The sequence below is a fragment of the Sceloporus undulatus genome, chromosome 2 (genome assembly GCF_019175285.1).
Source record: "Sceloporus undulatus isolate JIND9_A2432 ecotype Alabama chromosome 2, SceUnd_v1.1, whole genome shotgun sequence".
Lineage (NCBI taxonomy): Eukaryota > Metazoa > Chordata > Lepidosauria > Squamata > Phrynosomatidae > Sceloporus > Sceloporus undulatus.
This window is the reverse complement of record NC_056523.1, coordinates 301,474,850-301,490,808: the sequence shown is the minus strand read 5'-3', so window position 1 is coordinate 301,490,808 and position 15,959 is coordinate 301,474,850. Positions and strand designations below refer to the sequence as shown.

The window sequence follows — 15,959 nt, the reverse complement described above, 5'->3', positions numbered from 1 at the left end:
TCCTCATGTTAACCACAGACCTTATGTTAGTCTTGCCAAAGAAGTAGAGCAGTGGAGGGAGAGCTGCCATGGGTTGGGAAGCTGCATCAGTTCACATTTGGTCCCCTCAACCACTCTCAAATTTGGGAGGAATTGTGAAGCAAATGGCCCATCACATTCTCAGTGCACATTGCTGTATTTTCAAAGGTCACTTTTTGTCCAGGTGGGGAAACGGTTATCTGTCTCCAAAACTATGTGTTGGTCAAAAACTGCCCCAAATAAGGAGAATTGGAACAGTGCCTCCAGAAGGGTTCCTGGATCATTATGGCCATTTTTGGCAATTAAACCTGAACTCCCCCAAATTTTGGTGCCTGGGGAACACAGGATGACTTGTGTGGCCACAAAAATGGCGGGGGGGGGGAATACATATGGCCCACAGGCTACATTTTCCCCTCCTCTGAACTAGAATTCAGCTGGGTGCCCTGTGACCACTGCCTACAACTCACTAGAGAGCAACTTTGTTGATTTTTGCTTGTCAGACTGAAGCTGACTTTGATTTATGGCCGACCCTATAAATGATAGGAGCCAGGGTGATGCAGTGGTTTGAGCACTAAAGACCAGGATTTGAGTCCCCATTTGGCCCTGGAAACTACTAGTGACCTTGGGCAAGTCGTACTCTCTCAGCCACAGAGGAAGGCAAAGGCAAACCCACTTTGAACAAATCTTGCCAAGCAAATCCCATTACAGGTTTACTTTGGTGTCACCATAAGTCAGAAATGACTTGAAGGCACACAGCAATGAATGAGAGTCCTCCAAGATCTCTGATCATCAACTGCCTGTTCAGGGCTTGCAAATTCGGCACCATGGCTTCTTTGAATCAATCCATCCGCAGTGTGGCCTACCTCTTTCCCTACTGTCTCCACTTTACCAAGCGTTATTGTCTTTTCCAGTGAGTCATGTGCAACCTACAAGGCTTAAACAAGTTGCACCTTGGACATCTGAAGCCACTCTATCTCCTGTGACTTGCACAGGGACAATGGCTTTTTATCTCATTACATGTGTAACCCATTCATCTGTGCAATGATGTCTCCATTACAACCAGCTTTTTCTTCTTATGTGGCATCTTGAGCCACTACTTGCTGCTTGTAATTTTTGCATTTCTATTCCCACTGGCCTTTCTAGTTACTCCTCCCCATCCAAAAAAGCTGACCTACAGGTCAAACTCTTATATTAGACTGGGCAAGTCTTTTCACTCACCTTACATTTCTGAATTTGCTCATCTGCGTTCTGATTTCATTTTCATCTCCCTGCTCCTGTTAAATGACCATTTTAAAAAAATAATGATCAATGTTTGTAATTTTTGCACCTCCTCCCACTCCAGCATGTGTATAATATCTGTCAACAGAGGCAACACTTTGTGTACTCTAACTTGAGACTCCCTTATCCCATATGTCTGGAACCAGAAGCGTTTTGGATTTCTGAGCTTTATCAGATTTTGGAATATTTGCATATCCATTGAGATACCTTGGAGAGGGGACCCAAGTCTAAACATGAAATTTGTTTATGTTTCATTTACACCTTGTACATACAGCCTGATGGCAATTTTATACACAGTATTTTTAATAATTTTGTGCCTGAAACAAAGTTTGTGTAACCATCAGAAAGCAAAGGTGTCACTATCCCAGCCACCCATGTGGACAATTTGGAATATTTTGGATTTTGGAATTCTGGATAAGGGAGACTCAACCTGTATTTGTTTATGTGGCCTGAGATCCATTAAAATTCATGCCAAATGAAATGTATTAGCTCCAATGTACCATGAGAATCTTGCCTAAAACAATATTTTGTTGTTAACTGCTCTCAAGCTGATTTCGACCCATGGCAAGCCTGTGGATGAGACATCTCCAAAACTCCCTGTCCTCCACTGCTCTGCTCAGTTCCTGCAAATTCATACCCATAACCTCTTTTATAGAGTCCTTTCATCTAGTGTGCGGCTTGCCTCTCTTTCTACTTCCCTCCACCTTTCCTGGCACTATTTTTTTTCTGCAATGAGTCATGCCTTTCTATGATGTGTCCGAAGTACAACAGCCTCAGTTTTGTCTTTGGCTTCCAGGGAGATTTCTGGCTTGATTTACTCTAGAACCCACTTGTCTTTTTGGTATCCTCAGCACCACATCTCAAATGAATTGATTTTCTTCCTATCCTCTTTCTTAACTGACCTGTTCTCACATCCATACATGGTAACAGGGAATACAATTGCTTGTATGATTCTAACTTTAGTGTTCACCTGTATATCTTTCTTTACACTTTAGGATTTTGTCTAATTCTTTAATAGCCACCCTCCCCATTCTTGATTTCCTGATTTCCTGACTGCCGTTCCCATTTCTATCAATGTTTGATAGGCTCTTACCTAACTGTGCAATCAATGGCTACATGAGATAAGTTTGTTTTTCAGTACTTAACCACCCATTTGGAGAGGCTAACCATGCTCTGTCAGTAATTATCCTGTTATTCTAGAGGTTATCTGAAACGCCAGACAAATAGTTGTCAACTTTGGTTTTATATGTCATTTAAATGATCTTTGTCCAGTCTTTCATTCTAGGTGGCTCACAACAAAACAACTACCAATGTAATGTAAATGTGTACTATGTGCGTGCGTGCATATGTGTGCGTGTGTGTGTGTATGTAAACATATGCATTTACTTTACATTGGTAGCTGTTTTGTTGTAAGCCACCTAGAATGAAAGGCTGGACAGAGATCATTTAAATGACATAAAGAATCGGAATAATGCATTATCCCAGTTCTTTTAATCACTGCTACTGTTGTTATGGCTGAACTACTGTTTCGTTATAGTTTTATATTGATATTACAATTGTCTTACAGATCTTTTGGGATGGTAAAGTGGGATCAGGGTGTAGCTATGACAAAATGAAGCCATTACCCCACACAAATAAAAATTCTACTTTCCCAAATGAAACCTCCCTTCAGTCTCCAGTTTCTAATATTGCAGTAACTTAAAATGTCAATTGAACATTTAAAAATACAGTTCTCAAAGGGGCAGGCAAAGGCAGCAAAAGAATAAAAACACAGCAGATATGAATTCTAGATGTGAATGGTTTTCAGAGTCTCATTCTTTATAATGCTAGAAATGTGGGGACTGAAGAAAAATGGGGGGGGGAGGGTGGAACAGGGTCCTTATTTACAGAGGCACTACATTCATTTTGCCTCATGCAGGCACCTACACCCTGAATGGGATTTAAATAATAAACAGGAATTTAAAATATTAGGACACAAAACTAATGGAGGTGGGGAAAGAAATAAGTCTGTACACAGGTACTTAAACATATGTTTATTTATGCGATTTACTAAACTTGCATAGCAACATCCTATCGTACTATTAGTGTAGTGGTTTAAGCGTTGGACTATGACTGGAAACTAGGGTTCAAATCCTGGCTTGTCCATATAAATCCACTGAGTGACCCTTAGGCAAGCCACACACTCTCAGCCTTATTGGCAAAAAACCTTCTGAAGAACTCATGCCAAGAAAAACATGTGAGAGTGTTACCTTAGTGGTTCCCAAACTGTGGTCTTCCAGGTGTTTTTGGATTTCAACTCCCAGAAGCCCCAGAGAGCTTGGCCAACAGCCAGGGATTCTGGGAGCCGAAGTCCAAAACATCTGGAGGACCAAACTGCCTTAAAGACACACAGCAACCATCCAAAACCCACAAAATAGGCCCACCTTATTTGGGGGACCCACTCAATATGCGTAAAACTACCACCCCCAGAATACCATAGAACAAGGAGCTGTGGCAGTTTAAGCAGTGTCAAACCGAATTATTTCTTCTATGAGGTTGCAGCCAGATTTTCCTTCTGCATCCACTTTAACTGCCCTGGCTCAAAAAACCCACAAAAAACTATCAAACTGGATTGTTTCTGCAGTGTGTTTTGGGCCCTAGTTTGACACTGCTTTAATGGTCTTGGCTCAATGCTAGGGGATTCTGGAAAGTGGATCTTGCCTGCAGCCACAACAAGCTCCAGTTCCCCAGAATTTCCTAGCATTGAACCAGGGCAGTTAAAGCAGTGTCAAACTGGGTTAAATTTCTGCAGCATGGGCCTCATTCCCACTATCTTTTAAACCGGATCGCACTTGAACCAAATCGCTGAAGCGATTCTGAGAGGGAGGCCATGCGCTAGACTCATTTAACCCACGTCTTTTTTATGATGATTTTTTTATGCGTCTATTTGGATAAATCGGTTCCGTGCAAGTGTGAAGCAGATGCGGATCAGAACCGATTTAAATTTGGGCTTTGGCCGGCTGGAACGGATCAGTTTTGAATCAATTCATTAATGAATGTGAATCACAAGTGGGTTATTTTATTTTATTTTGCAGCAAGAAAATGCGATTGGGGCAAATGTAGTGTGAACCACGCTCCGCTGCTGAACCGATCCATCGATTCGGTTCGCAGAGCAATTTATTTGTAAGTGGGAATGTGGCTGTGGAGTGTGGACTCCTTTCCTTCCCTGCCTTTCTCAAGCCTCCTGAAGGGGGCTCTAGAGGGCAGCCGGGAAGCTCCTTGGAAGCGGGGACTACTCCGCAGGGCTGTTTGTGGCGTTCCATCTTTGGTCTCTGAGGGGGAGAAAAAGGCCAAGAGGAAGAAAAGGCCTGAGGAGCAACTGATGCACACTTTCTGAGAGGCCAGGCCACCACTGAGGAGACTTATTTCTCTGGCTCTTTCCGCAACAACACAACTGGAGACACACACAAACACACACTTTCAGCCAGGGGAGCTGCTGAGGAGACTTGACAGGTCCAAAGCACACTGCAGAAATAAACCAGTTTGACTGCTTTAACTGCTCTGGCTCAGTGCTAGGGAATCCTGGGAACTGTAGTTTATTGTGGGACCAGAGCTTCTTTCTGGCAGAGAAGGGCTCAATATCTCTCACAAAACTACAGTTCCCAGAATTCCCTAGCACGAGACATTTATTGTATCTTTATTGTAGATTTGAATGTTTTACTGTTAGCCGCTTCGACCTTTTTGGAGAAGCGGAATACAAATCATTATTGTTGTTGTTGAGCCAGGGGGCGGTTAAAGCGGTCTCAAAATGGATTATTTCTGCAGTGTGTGTTTTGGGGCTTTATTTCTCTCCGCAACAATACAACCGGATACACAAACAGCTTTCAGCCAGGGGAGCTGCTGAGGAAACACACTGCAGAAATAATAATCCAGTTTGAGACCGCTTTAGCTGCCCTGGCTCAGTGCTAGGGAATCCTGGGAAGTGTAGTTTATAGTGGTACTACCACAATAGCAGAGAAAGGGCTAAATGTCTCACAAAACTACAGTTCCCAGAATTCCCTAGCACTCAGCCAGGGCAGCTAAAAAAAGCGGTCTCAAACTGGATTATTATTTCTGCAGTGTGTTTGGGGACTTTATTTCTCTGTGTACCTCTCCGCAACAACACAACCGAAGACACACACACCGCCACATATACACTCTTCGGTTGTGAGGGAGGAGGAGGAGAATAAAACGGCCTGGAGCCAAACGCTGAGGAGACCCAGGGAAGGAGGAGGAGGAGGAAGAAGGAGGAGGAGGGCGGGTGTGTAACACACAAGCACGCCACACAACACACACACACACCCTGGAAGCGGGGACTGCCCCAAGGGGCCCTTGGAGGCCTTCCATCTTCGGCCTCTGAGGGGAGAAAAAGGCCAGGAGGAAGAGGAGGGCTGAGGAACAACACACACACACACACACACACACTTTCTAAGAGGCCGGGTCGCTGCTGAGGGGACTATTTCTCTGGGTCTCCGCAACAACACAACCGGGGGACACACACACTTTCAGCCAGTGACCGGTCTGAGGGGAGCCGCTGAGGAGACTTTCTTCTCCGTGTGTCTCTCCTTAATACAACCTGAGACACACAAACACAGACACACTTTCAGCCAGGGAAGCCGCTGAGTGAGGAGACGTTTCTTTGAGTCTCTCCTCCACAACACAACGGGACACGCACACATTTTCAGCCACAACACAACCTCAGACAGACACACACACTTTCAGCCAGGGGCGCCACTGAGGAGCCTTTATTTTTACAACACAACGGGACACACACACACACTTTAAGCGAGGTCCAGGGCTGAGGGAGCCTTTATTCCTCGCCATCACAACTGGAGAGAGAGAGAGACGCTCCCTTTCCGCTGAGGGGAGCCAGTGAGGGAGGAAGGCGGCAGCGGCGGCGGGGCTCGGCGTTCCCGGTGCCCATTCCCGGGCGGGCGGAGGCGGAGGCGGCGGCGTGGTTGTGGGCGATGGCGCTGCTGCGGGCGCGGGCGCTGTACGACTTCAGGTCGGAGAACCCCGGGGAGATCTCCCTTCGGGAGCACGAGCTGCTGAGCCTGTGCAGCGACCAGGAGATCGAGGGCTGGCTGGAGGGGGTCAACAGCCGCGGGGACCGGGGCCTCTTCCCGGCCTCCTACGTCCAAGTCCTGCGGGCTCCCGCCGCCGCCGCCGAGCAGCCCTCGCTGCCCTCGCGCTACGCCAACGTCCCCCCGGGAGGCTTCGAGCCCTTGCCCGCCCCGACAGCCGCGACCACCGCCGCCGCCGCCACCTTCTGCCCCCCGCCGCCGCCCTCCTCCTCCTCCGCGGAGCCTTTATTCCAGCCGGTGCTCCCTGTCTCTTCCTCCTCCTCCTCCTTCCAAGCCGTGCCTTCTCCTTACCAGGCTGGCAGCGACGACGACTGGGACGACGACTGGGACGACAGCTCCACCGTGGCCGACGAGCCCGGGGTCTTGGGGGGATACGGCGACTACGAGAACTCGGGGATCGGAGGAGGCCTAGGCCCTGCTGGAGGCCGGTACCGCCTTTCCACCCTGGGCTCCAGAGGGAGCCACTTCGGAGGCGGCGTCCCCTCCTCCTCCTCCTCGCTGGGGCCCAAGAGTTCCTCCTCGGCCACGGTGAGCCGCAACCTGAACCGCTTCTCCACCTTCGTCAAGTCCGGAGGGGAGGCCTTCGTCTTGGGGGAGGCCTCTGGCTTCGTCAAGGACGGGGACAAGCTGTGCGTGGTGATGGGCCCCTTCGGCCCCGAGTGGCAGGAGAACCCCTACCCCTTCCAGTGCTCCATCGAAGACCCCACCAAGCAGACCAAGTTCAAGGGCATGAAGAGCTACATCGCCTACAAGCTGGTGCCCAGCCACACGGGGCAGCAGGTGCACCGGCGCTACAAGCACTTCGACTGGCTCTACGGGCGCCTAGTGGAGAAGTTCCCCGTCATCTCCGTGCCCCACTTGCCCGAGAAGCAGGCCACCGGGCGCTTCGAGGAGGACTTCATCTCCAAGAGGCGCAAAGGCCTGGCCTGGTGGATGGACCACATGTGCAGCCACCCGGTCCTGGCCCAGTGCGACGCCTTCCAGCACTTCCTCACCTGCCCCAGCACCGACGAGAAGGCCTGGAAGCAGGGCAAGCGCAAGGCCGAGAAGGACGAGATGGTGGGCGCCAACTTCTTCTTGACCATCGGCGTCCCCACTTCCTGCGGGGGCCCCGCCGCGTCCGCCCTGGACCTCCAGGAGGTCGAGAGCAAAGTCGACGGCTTCAAGAGCTTCACCAAGAAGATGGACGAGAGCACCATCCAGCTCAACCAGACTGTCAACGAATTCGCCCGCAAGCAGGTGACCGGCTTCAAAAAGGAGTACCAGAAGGTGGGCCACTCCTTCAAGGGCCTCAGCCAAGCCTTTGAGATGGACCAGCAGGCTTTCTCGGTTGGGCTCAACCAGGCCATTGCCTTCACCGGGGAAGCTTACGACGCGATTGGCGAACTCTTTGCAGACCAGCCCAGACAGGACCTGGACCCGGTGATGGATCTATTAGCTCTGTATCAGGGACATCTTGCCAATTTCCCAGACATAATCCACGTCCAGAAAGGTAATGTAACTGGGCCCATCTCAATATGCATTTTTTTGGCTCATGTAAGCACATGAGCTTTCATCTTTCTTTTGTTAGCCTCAGAGGTGCTACAGGATCGCTACATACTGATTCTTCACACTAATGTGAAGTCAAATGCTTTCGTGACAAGTATCCATAGTTTTTTATGAGTTTTTTTGGCTATGTAGCCATGTTCTAGAAAACTATGTGGCCATGATTTCTCTGAAGATGCCAGCCACAGATGCTGGCAAAACGTCAGGAACAAACTCTTCTAGAACATGGCCACATGGCCTGAAAAACCCACAAAAATCTGCAGACTAACTTGGTTGTATCTCTGGATCACATAACCACAGAGTGTACAACAAGCTGGTCCTCCCTGAATTTTCTCTCTCTTCCTGTAGACTGCTGATAAAAGCTGAGGAGTCACCATGCAATCTGCTGCAGCAGAACCAAGACACCTAGGCTGCATCCGCACTGCAGAAATAATCCAGTTTGACACCACGTTTTGGACTGCCATGGCTCAGTGTTGTGGAGTTCTGGGAATTGTTGTTTGTTGTGGTGCCACAACAAACTACAGTTACCAGAATTCCACAGCATTGGGCCTTGACAGTTCAAGGGGTGTCAAACTGGATTATTTCTGCAGTGTGGATGCAGCCCTAGTTTATTTGGTATAAGATTATGTGGACTTCAGCCCGGTTCATCAAATGCAACTGATACAATGGGGTGCAGTTTACAAAAGCTTATGCCAGATTAAACTCACTAGTTTTTAAACTGCACAAACATGTTGTTTTTACAGGAAAATCAAAGAATTATGATGCTCATAAAGGCCATCATGTTTATTGTTGCAGAAGAAATGGTCCTATGCATGATCTTACAGGTGTTGGGTTTACATATATTTATTTTTCCATCCAAATTTGAGAGGCTTAACTTCCAGGAGTTTATTGCCTTTGGGACCATTATTTATAGTTTCCCCTCTTTCTCTGTGTGTCTGTGAATTAGTGAACTGGCTGAGGATCATTGTATCACATGAAGTAGCCTCTACACACCAACTTGGCTATAAACTCCATTGAATATAGTGGGTGTTACCTTTGACAGGACCGACTGTTACATCCACTCAAGTGCATGTGACTATAAATCATTTTTTAAAGTGGGGTGGGCAACTGTGGAAGGCTAAGGCATTAGCCCTCCCCCAAGAGCCCTTGGAGGGCCACAACCCACATGGCATCAGATCAATTTTAAATATTGTCCCCAAATGCCCTCAAGGGGACATGAGGGCATGCTCACCATATTTGAGACCTTCCTGTGCCGCGAAGGGCCATTTTGAGGCCTAAAAGTTTGAGGGGAAATTGTTTTGATCCCAGGGGCATCTCCAGACATTGTGGACATGCTCTCCACCCCCACGCAACCCCCGGTAATGTAGGGCCATTTTGGAGCAAAACAACACTATTGTTGACTCCTGGGGCCCACTTGTGTCCCACAGGCCACACTTTGCCCATCCCTGCTTTAAGTTGTTCTTTGGTGAAATACGTATTGGAGACAATTCTGACTGTAAAGGCAGTTTGCCTTTTCCAAGAATAAAAGCTGAAATTATGAAATCAAAATTATTTATTAAGAATGCTTGTTTTGATCGGATAATCATCATATTCCTACCTACTACTCCCCCAAGCCAGAAACTACACCTGCATATTATAGCGAGATATATATATATATATATATATATGGGTTTGTTTCTTGTTTTCTAAACACTATATAGATTTAGGACAGCCTTTTAGAATCCTTTTTCTCTGATTGACTGGTTATACTCACAGAAGCCTAGTATTTCTTACATATTTTTTTTTTGGGGGGGGGGGAAACACACAAACAAGTAAGCCACAGAATATTTTTGTTGCATGTCACATATAGTTTAGCTGGTTCATTAATTAAATGAGCACCAGCTGATATTACATAAAACATGAATTGTTTTAGAAGTAAACTGTTTGTATGAAGCCTTGCATAATGAACCTTTGTTCCCATAAAACTATGTGGTAGTTGGCCCTACATGCGCAGCTGTGTTATTCTTGAGGCTATTGTTACCTAAGGTGATTTAGTCAGAGTAGACCCAATGAAATCAATGGAATTTAGTCATGACTAATTTAAATCCCATTGATTTCACTGTGCTCTGATCTGGATTCAGTCCCTGTAGTTGACATTTGTAGGGCTTTATCTTTAAATGCATGCTAAATGGACTTTGCCTTTTTTTCTTTCTGATCTAAGGTTTCTCTGTATATTTTCAACCAGTTTGTGTATGAGTTAAAAAATACAGAATTGAAATCCAATATGTTGTAATTCAGAACTGTGTGATGAGACATTTGATTTCATCTGTACAGGTAGATTTACGAAGTTGGTACCCATTCATGACAATGCCTTAGTTATTCTGGTGTCTTGTTTCCTATTTCCTTTCTAATCTAATCAGTTAATGCATTTGGCATATTAAGGAACAAGGGTGAAGATGCTATCCCTTGTGGGGAAGACAACATAGTTCTCATTGCATTCAGTTGAAAGAACATGTCTCAAATAGAAATAGCTGATGTAACAAAATACAATTAAAAAATCAGTGAGAATTGACGCCTGCCATTTAAGTTGTGGAAGTGAGATTTTGAGGAGAGCCTATGTGTATAATTAATGTTGAAAACTGTGAATTGAATATTCCAATTTACATAAAGTAATTGCTAGTAAATCATTTCAGCATTGGATGATATGGCTACAGAAAGGCTCTTGTTGTGTTTATAGATTCATATTAATGCCAGATATGGTGTAGTCGATGCTGTTGACCCTAACAAGGGTCAGCTTGTTTTGCCAGCCACTGAGCTTACCATATGAGGTTTCCCAGCTGGGTACATGATGGATGATTTTAAAAAAATTGGCACTCTAACAATACAATTGTCGTGAATTTTAAATGTGCAGACTAAAATGTCATAGTAGTTTGCTAGGTCATTACAAGAGAGAACCAAAGAAATAACAGCCTTAGGACATCAAGTTCTTTAGCTGATTTTTACAGCTTTTTTCTCCTTGCAGGGTTGTCAAATAGTGACCTTGTTTTAATGAAAAGTGCATCACCTGCTGTCAAGAGTACCCAATTTTCACTGCTTTCCCCCTTGCATTTATGACTCTCTCACACAACACACACACACTTCAGAATGCTGGAAACCCAGACTGCAGCAGGTGAAGAATGGATGTGTCAGATTAGGTCACTGTTGCATATGGCCCTTAGGTCCAAAACAAACTGCAGAAATAATCCAGTCTGAGACCGCTTTAACTGCCCTGGTTCAGTGCTAGGGAATACTGGGAATTGTAGTTTATTGTGGCCCCAGAACTCTTTGACAGAGAAGGCTAAATGTCTCACAAAACTACAGTTCCCAGAATTCCCTAGCATTGAGCCAGGGCAGTAAAAGCAGTCTCAGACTGGATTATTTCTGCAGTGTTTTGGAAAGCTTTTCAAAGAGAACCATTTGATGCTGTTCTGTCAGTCCTCGCAGGCACATTTGGTGAAGACACATGTGAGGACCCTTCTTGGTGGCTGGGCTTGCTCCCCCTTCCCCTAGTTGGAAAAGACCTTCTTATTTAGATATAGCTTTTATTACTAGCTGTGGAAGGATCTTTTAACGGTGGTGGTGTCTGTTTATTTAAAGCATAACAATGGGAATAAATACTTTTAAAGTTAGTGCTGATTGTAATTAGTGCTGGTGTAATTGTTTTAACTGTTATTGTTTTTTGCTGTATTTTCTTTTAATCTGTGTTGTGAGTCTGATGTTTGAAGACAGGCAGTACTGTATCTTAAATAAATATGAAATAAATAAGCAACACGGTTTTACTTAGGAGATAGATTCTGTAATATATTATAATGCTATTCTTCAGACCCATTTCAGATGCTGCCTGCACTGCCTGTGACATGTGATTGCCATCTAAGTACAGTTACAGTAGTCTAACTTTAAAGGACTTATGAATTCTATTCATTCTAGCCAACTATCACCATAATTTGGAGAAAATTGAAAATATTAATTTATATGGGCATTTTGATGTTACATAAAACAAACATTGTCTCTTGGGACAATGCTTGCAGCTAAATTATTGGCTAAAGCTATAAGCACAATTGCTCAGTTGTACCTTGGGTATATATTGAAGAAAAAGCAATAATGGATGGCTGCCAGCTCTTGGAAAGAGTTGCTTGTATGTCAACCCTTTTAAAAGAATTAGTGTATGCCAGATTCATGTTAGCAGGCACTTTAAGTCTATTAAAAGTGGAAAGTAGTTGTAATTTTGATGTTGTGACATTGTTCCTTAGCCACCTTACATCTATTACATGCATGCATAAATACTGTAAATCAAGCTGGATTTAAAATCACTGCAGAGTTTCCTTTGGCTTTATCTGAAAACACAATAGGCTAGATTAGGCTTGTACAATTTGTGCTCCACCAAACTAAGCAAAGTCCACCAGCCATATTTTGTGATCTTCCAAGTGTGTGAAAGATCTCTCTTTATACAGTCCTGAGTAAACAGCAAAAACAGAGAGAGAGAGAGATACCGAAACCCAAGAGGGTTACTGAAATTTTGGTAGGTGGTGGCTTCTTGAGCCCTGAGGTATGCAGACATTGCCTAGATCCTGAAGAATTTGTCAGCACTTTGCTGTTTAATCAAGTCTTTTCTTAGGCCCCATTCATACTGGGGTAAAAGACATGGAGGGAACTGGGATGATCCGGATGCCCCTCCCCCGAATCGCTCCGTTAGCAAGTGCCCACTACAAATTGAAATCGAATGCATTTTGACAGAAATCGAATGCATTCTGTAGTCTGCTGGCGAGGTGGCCGCTGCCAATCAAGCTATCGTCATGGTGACGTTTGCAGGGCATCGGGGGGAAGTGTCCTCCCTTTTTAAAGAGCCAGGCACAGGGGTTTCAGCGGCTGAAGCAGGGAGAGAGATGCCTCTCTCTCTCTCTCTCTCTCTCTCTTTTTTAATAAACCTGTGGGCTTTTGGGTCAGATCTGCCCCTGTCCCAGGCAAAGGATGGGATTGCTATGCATTTTTTTTAATGCTTTTAAAAGCAACATTAGCTTTCCCTTTGCTTCCCTTGCTGTATCTGCTCAGAAGACAAATCATTCGCATATTTGCTCAAAAAAATTGGTAAAAATGTAACATTGATTGTTTGCAACATTTGTAGCTTCTCCCTCTGCAGAAAGCAAGTGCAAGCCTGGCTCCAGCTGCCTCTGGAATAGAAACCATGCGCATGTGCGCTCAAAAAAAATGGTTAAAAATGAAACATACATTCTGGAATATAAACAATGCGCATGTGCGCTCAAAAAAAATTGTTTGAATTTGAAAAGGGGGGGGGGGTTGCCTGACATGAGCTCCGTTCATGACCTGATTTTTTCCTCCTGCAAGGGAAGGAATGCCCAGCGACAGAGGGCTTTGGGCAGGGGATGCAGGGAAAAGAATGCCTTCCCTTGCTCCCTTCTTCCCAGGGCTCTTTCCTCCTCCCCCTCCCCTCCGATGAGGGGAGGAAATGCCTTGCCCTTTGCCCACCCTCTGACCTAAATCCCTTCCTCAATTTGCCTCGATCGTGATCGAGGCCAAAGTTCTCATTCCCAGGACCCGGGGTTTTTAAAAAGAAACGGTATTTGCACCGATTTCAAAAGATCCGTGCTAGGGGCCATTTAACACGGAACGGGTGTGCAAGCCCCGGATTCGCTTGTGTGAGATTCGGGGTGAGTAGGAACTTCACGTGATTGAATCGGTTTCAAAACCGATTTTTTTTGTAATGTGAATGGGCCCTTAGAAGTTGATTTCTTAAGTCTATGTGGGTGCTGTGATCCCTGAGATGAGGTTGATCCTAAACCTTGCAGAAATAGATATATTTCTAAACATATAGTAAATCATGCCAGGCCTAAGGGTTCTGTTGCTGATAATGTTGAACTTTGGTCCCCATCAGACTGGTTAGTTTAGTCACTGGTGAAATACGATGGGAACAGTAGTTTTGGAGGGGCAAAGTTCCCACAGTTCTGCCATATGCTATTCATCTATTTGATATTCTAGAGTAGTAAAGTGCTGCAGGTGGGAAACTAGGATTTGAATCATTGCTCAGAATTGAATTTTGCTGGGTTACCTTGAATATGTATCTTATCTATCACCCTACCACTGTCTTAGAGGTTACTGGGAAGATAAAATAGAATATATATACAAATCCAAGCCCCTCTTGCACATATACAAATGTGGAAAGATAAATAGAACCTATTGAATTGTGGATGTGTCATAGATGTTGGACAATGCTTTCTGTTATCAGTAATATTACTTCTATGCAGTATGGCCTAATCAAATTGTTGTTATTCTGGAAGCTGAGGGCGACAATGCAAGTAAGAAGATTGCTAGAGTCACAAGTGTTGGAAAACTTGGCAGTGAATCTGATTGATAACCAATGAGAGCTCCTTATTAGTGCTGTGATGTCATCAAAGAAACAACTCTTTTTCAACATCACTGCATTCTCAGAGGATCATCTAGCTTGTTGTAGTCTGGCCCATCTGGCATGTTAACCAAGCCTTGGAGTCCACCTGTAATATGTTTGAGAGGCACTATAAGGGTAGAATTGTTCACATCCATCATGACCTAGACTGAAATAATTGAATCAGGGTAATCATTTCCTCAAGGGAATGGTGTCCATAGTTGATAGATGGTGTTGCATCCCCCCTGAAAGAACAGGTTCACAGCTTGGAGGTGATCTTTGATCCATCTTTTTCAATGGAATTACTGTACAAATTGCTTCTCTAGCATAGCAAGACTTTTACCAGTTGATGCAGTATGCGAATTGCAACCTTGATAGCTGGTCAAAGATTGCATGATTTCAGGTATTTATGGTGTAGTAACCTGCGTATTAGATTCCCACCATTGTACCTGAGGTTGCCTTTGAAAACATTTCAGAAGGTGTTTGTTTAGTGCCAAATGCAGCTTCTGTATTAGTAGTAACTGGGACTGGGCATTATTGTTATGCTATCCTTGTGCTCTCAATCGGTTTTCAGCTTCCTTTAAAGTGTTGTTTTGTCCTTTCAGATCCTTCATGGATCCTTCAAGCTGTTTGAAGGAAAGCCTTTTAGTGTCCATGCCACTGAAGGGGAGATAGTTGACCACCAGGACAAAGGTTTTCTCATGGTGATATCCCCATCTTTGGTGCAGTATAGACCTCCGGAAAACAGTGGCCTGCCAGTGTCTGTTTTTTCTCCGGAGGGAAGCCACAGCCAGCAAACCGTGCAGCTTCCCTCCGGTGGAAAAAGAACCCACACTTCTTACATAAGCGCCACGCAGCAATGTGCGGATGCCGTGTGGCACTTACGTAACAATGGCGGCGCCCATATATACAGGGCGCTGCCATTATTATGCCACCGCCACGTACTAGGGTTGCAGGGTGTGCGGTCACTCCGCCCCCGCGCAACCCTAGTACGTGGCCAGGCCCGTGCAAAACACCGGTCTGAACCACACCTCAGACTACTTTCCTGGCACCCATCTTATTTTCTTCTTGGCATGAAATAGAGAACCCTAAAAGCACCAGATCCCATCTGATCTTGTAAGCCAAGTAGGCCCTGGTTGGTACTTGGATAGGAGACCACCAATTAATGCCAGGTGCTATAGGCTATATTTCTGAGGAAGGAATGGGCAAACCACCTCTGAGTATAGATTATAGGGCTTGTAGTAATTTAAACAAGTAAAAGAATAGAAAACTCAGGCTACGTGAATATAGAGTATTGATATCCAAAAACAGTGGCATAAAAGTTACCCTGCAGTGTTATGCGCTTTTTTATTTATCTGAGGTTGTATGGAGATGATAGTAAAGTACAGACTTCACAGGAGCTCTGTAACTGGAGGGGAATGGTGAGGATTAAAGGAAATGGAACCAAAGATCTTCAAAGACCATGCTGCCATCACATATTTGCAGTAGATACATTTATGAATGCAGTGTGAGTCAACAGATCCAGGAGTAGCTGTGTTAGCCATATAGCAAAGTACAATAACATCAAAAATCCAAAAATTTAATGGATTTTGGATATTATT

General features: G+C 45.0%; 2 protein-coding genes across 2 annotated transcripts in view; one reads left to right on the top strand and one right to left on the bottom strand.

Annotated features, from left to right (window-relative positions):
• Positions 1-6,827, bottom strand: part of ARL15 (ADP ribosylation factor like GTPase 15) — a 306,096-nt gene extending 299,269 nt beyond the window's left edge. The window contains exon 1 of the mRNA XM_042447965.1: positions 6,690-6,827. The gene's annotated coding sequence lies outside the window, so the exon portion shown is untranslated. The remainder of the gene's footprint in view (positions 1-6,689) is intronic.
• Positions 5,585-15,959, top strand: part of SNX18 (sorting nexin 18) — a 28,946-nt gene continuing 18,571 nt past the window's right edge. Inside the window, exon 1 of the mRNA XM_042447963.1 lies at positions 5,585-7,890. Within this exon, the coding sequence (XP_042303897.1) occupies positions 6,282-7,890 (1,609 nt within the window). The 5' untranslated portion in view covers positions 5,585-6,281. The remainder of the gene's footprint in view (positions 7,891-15,959) is intronic.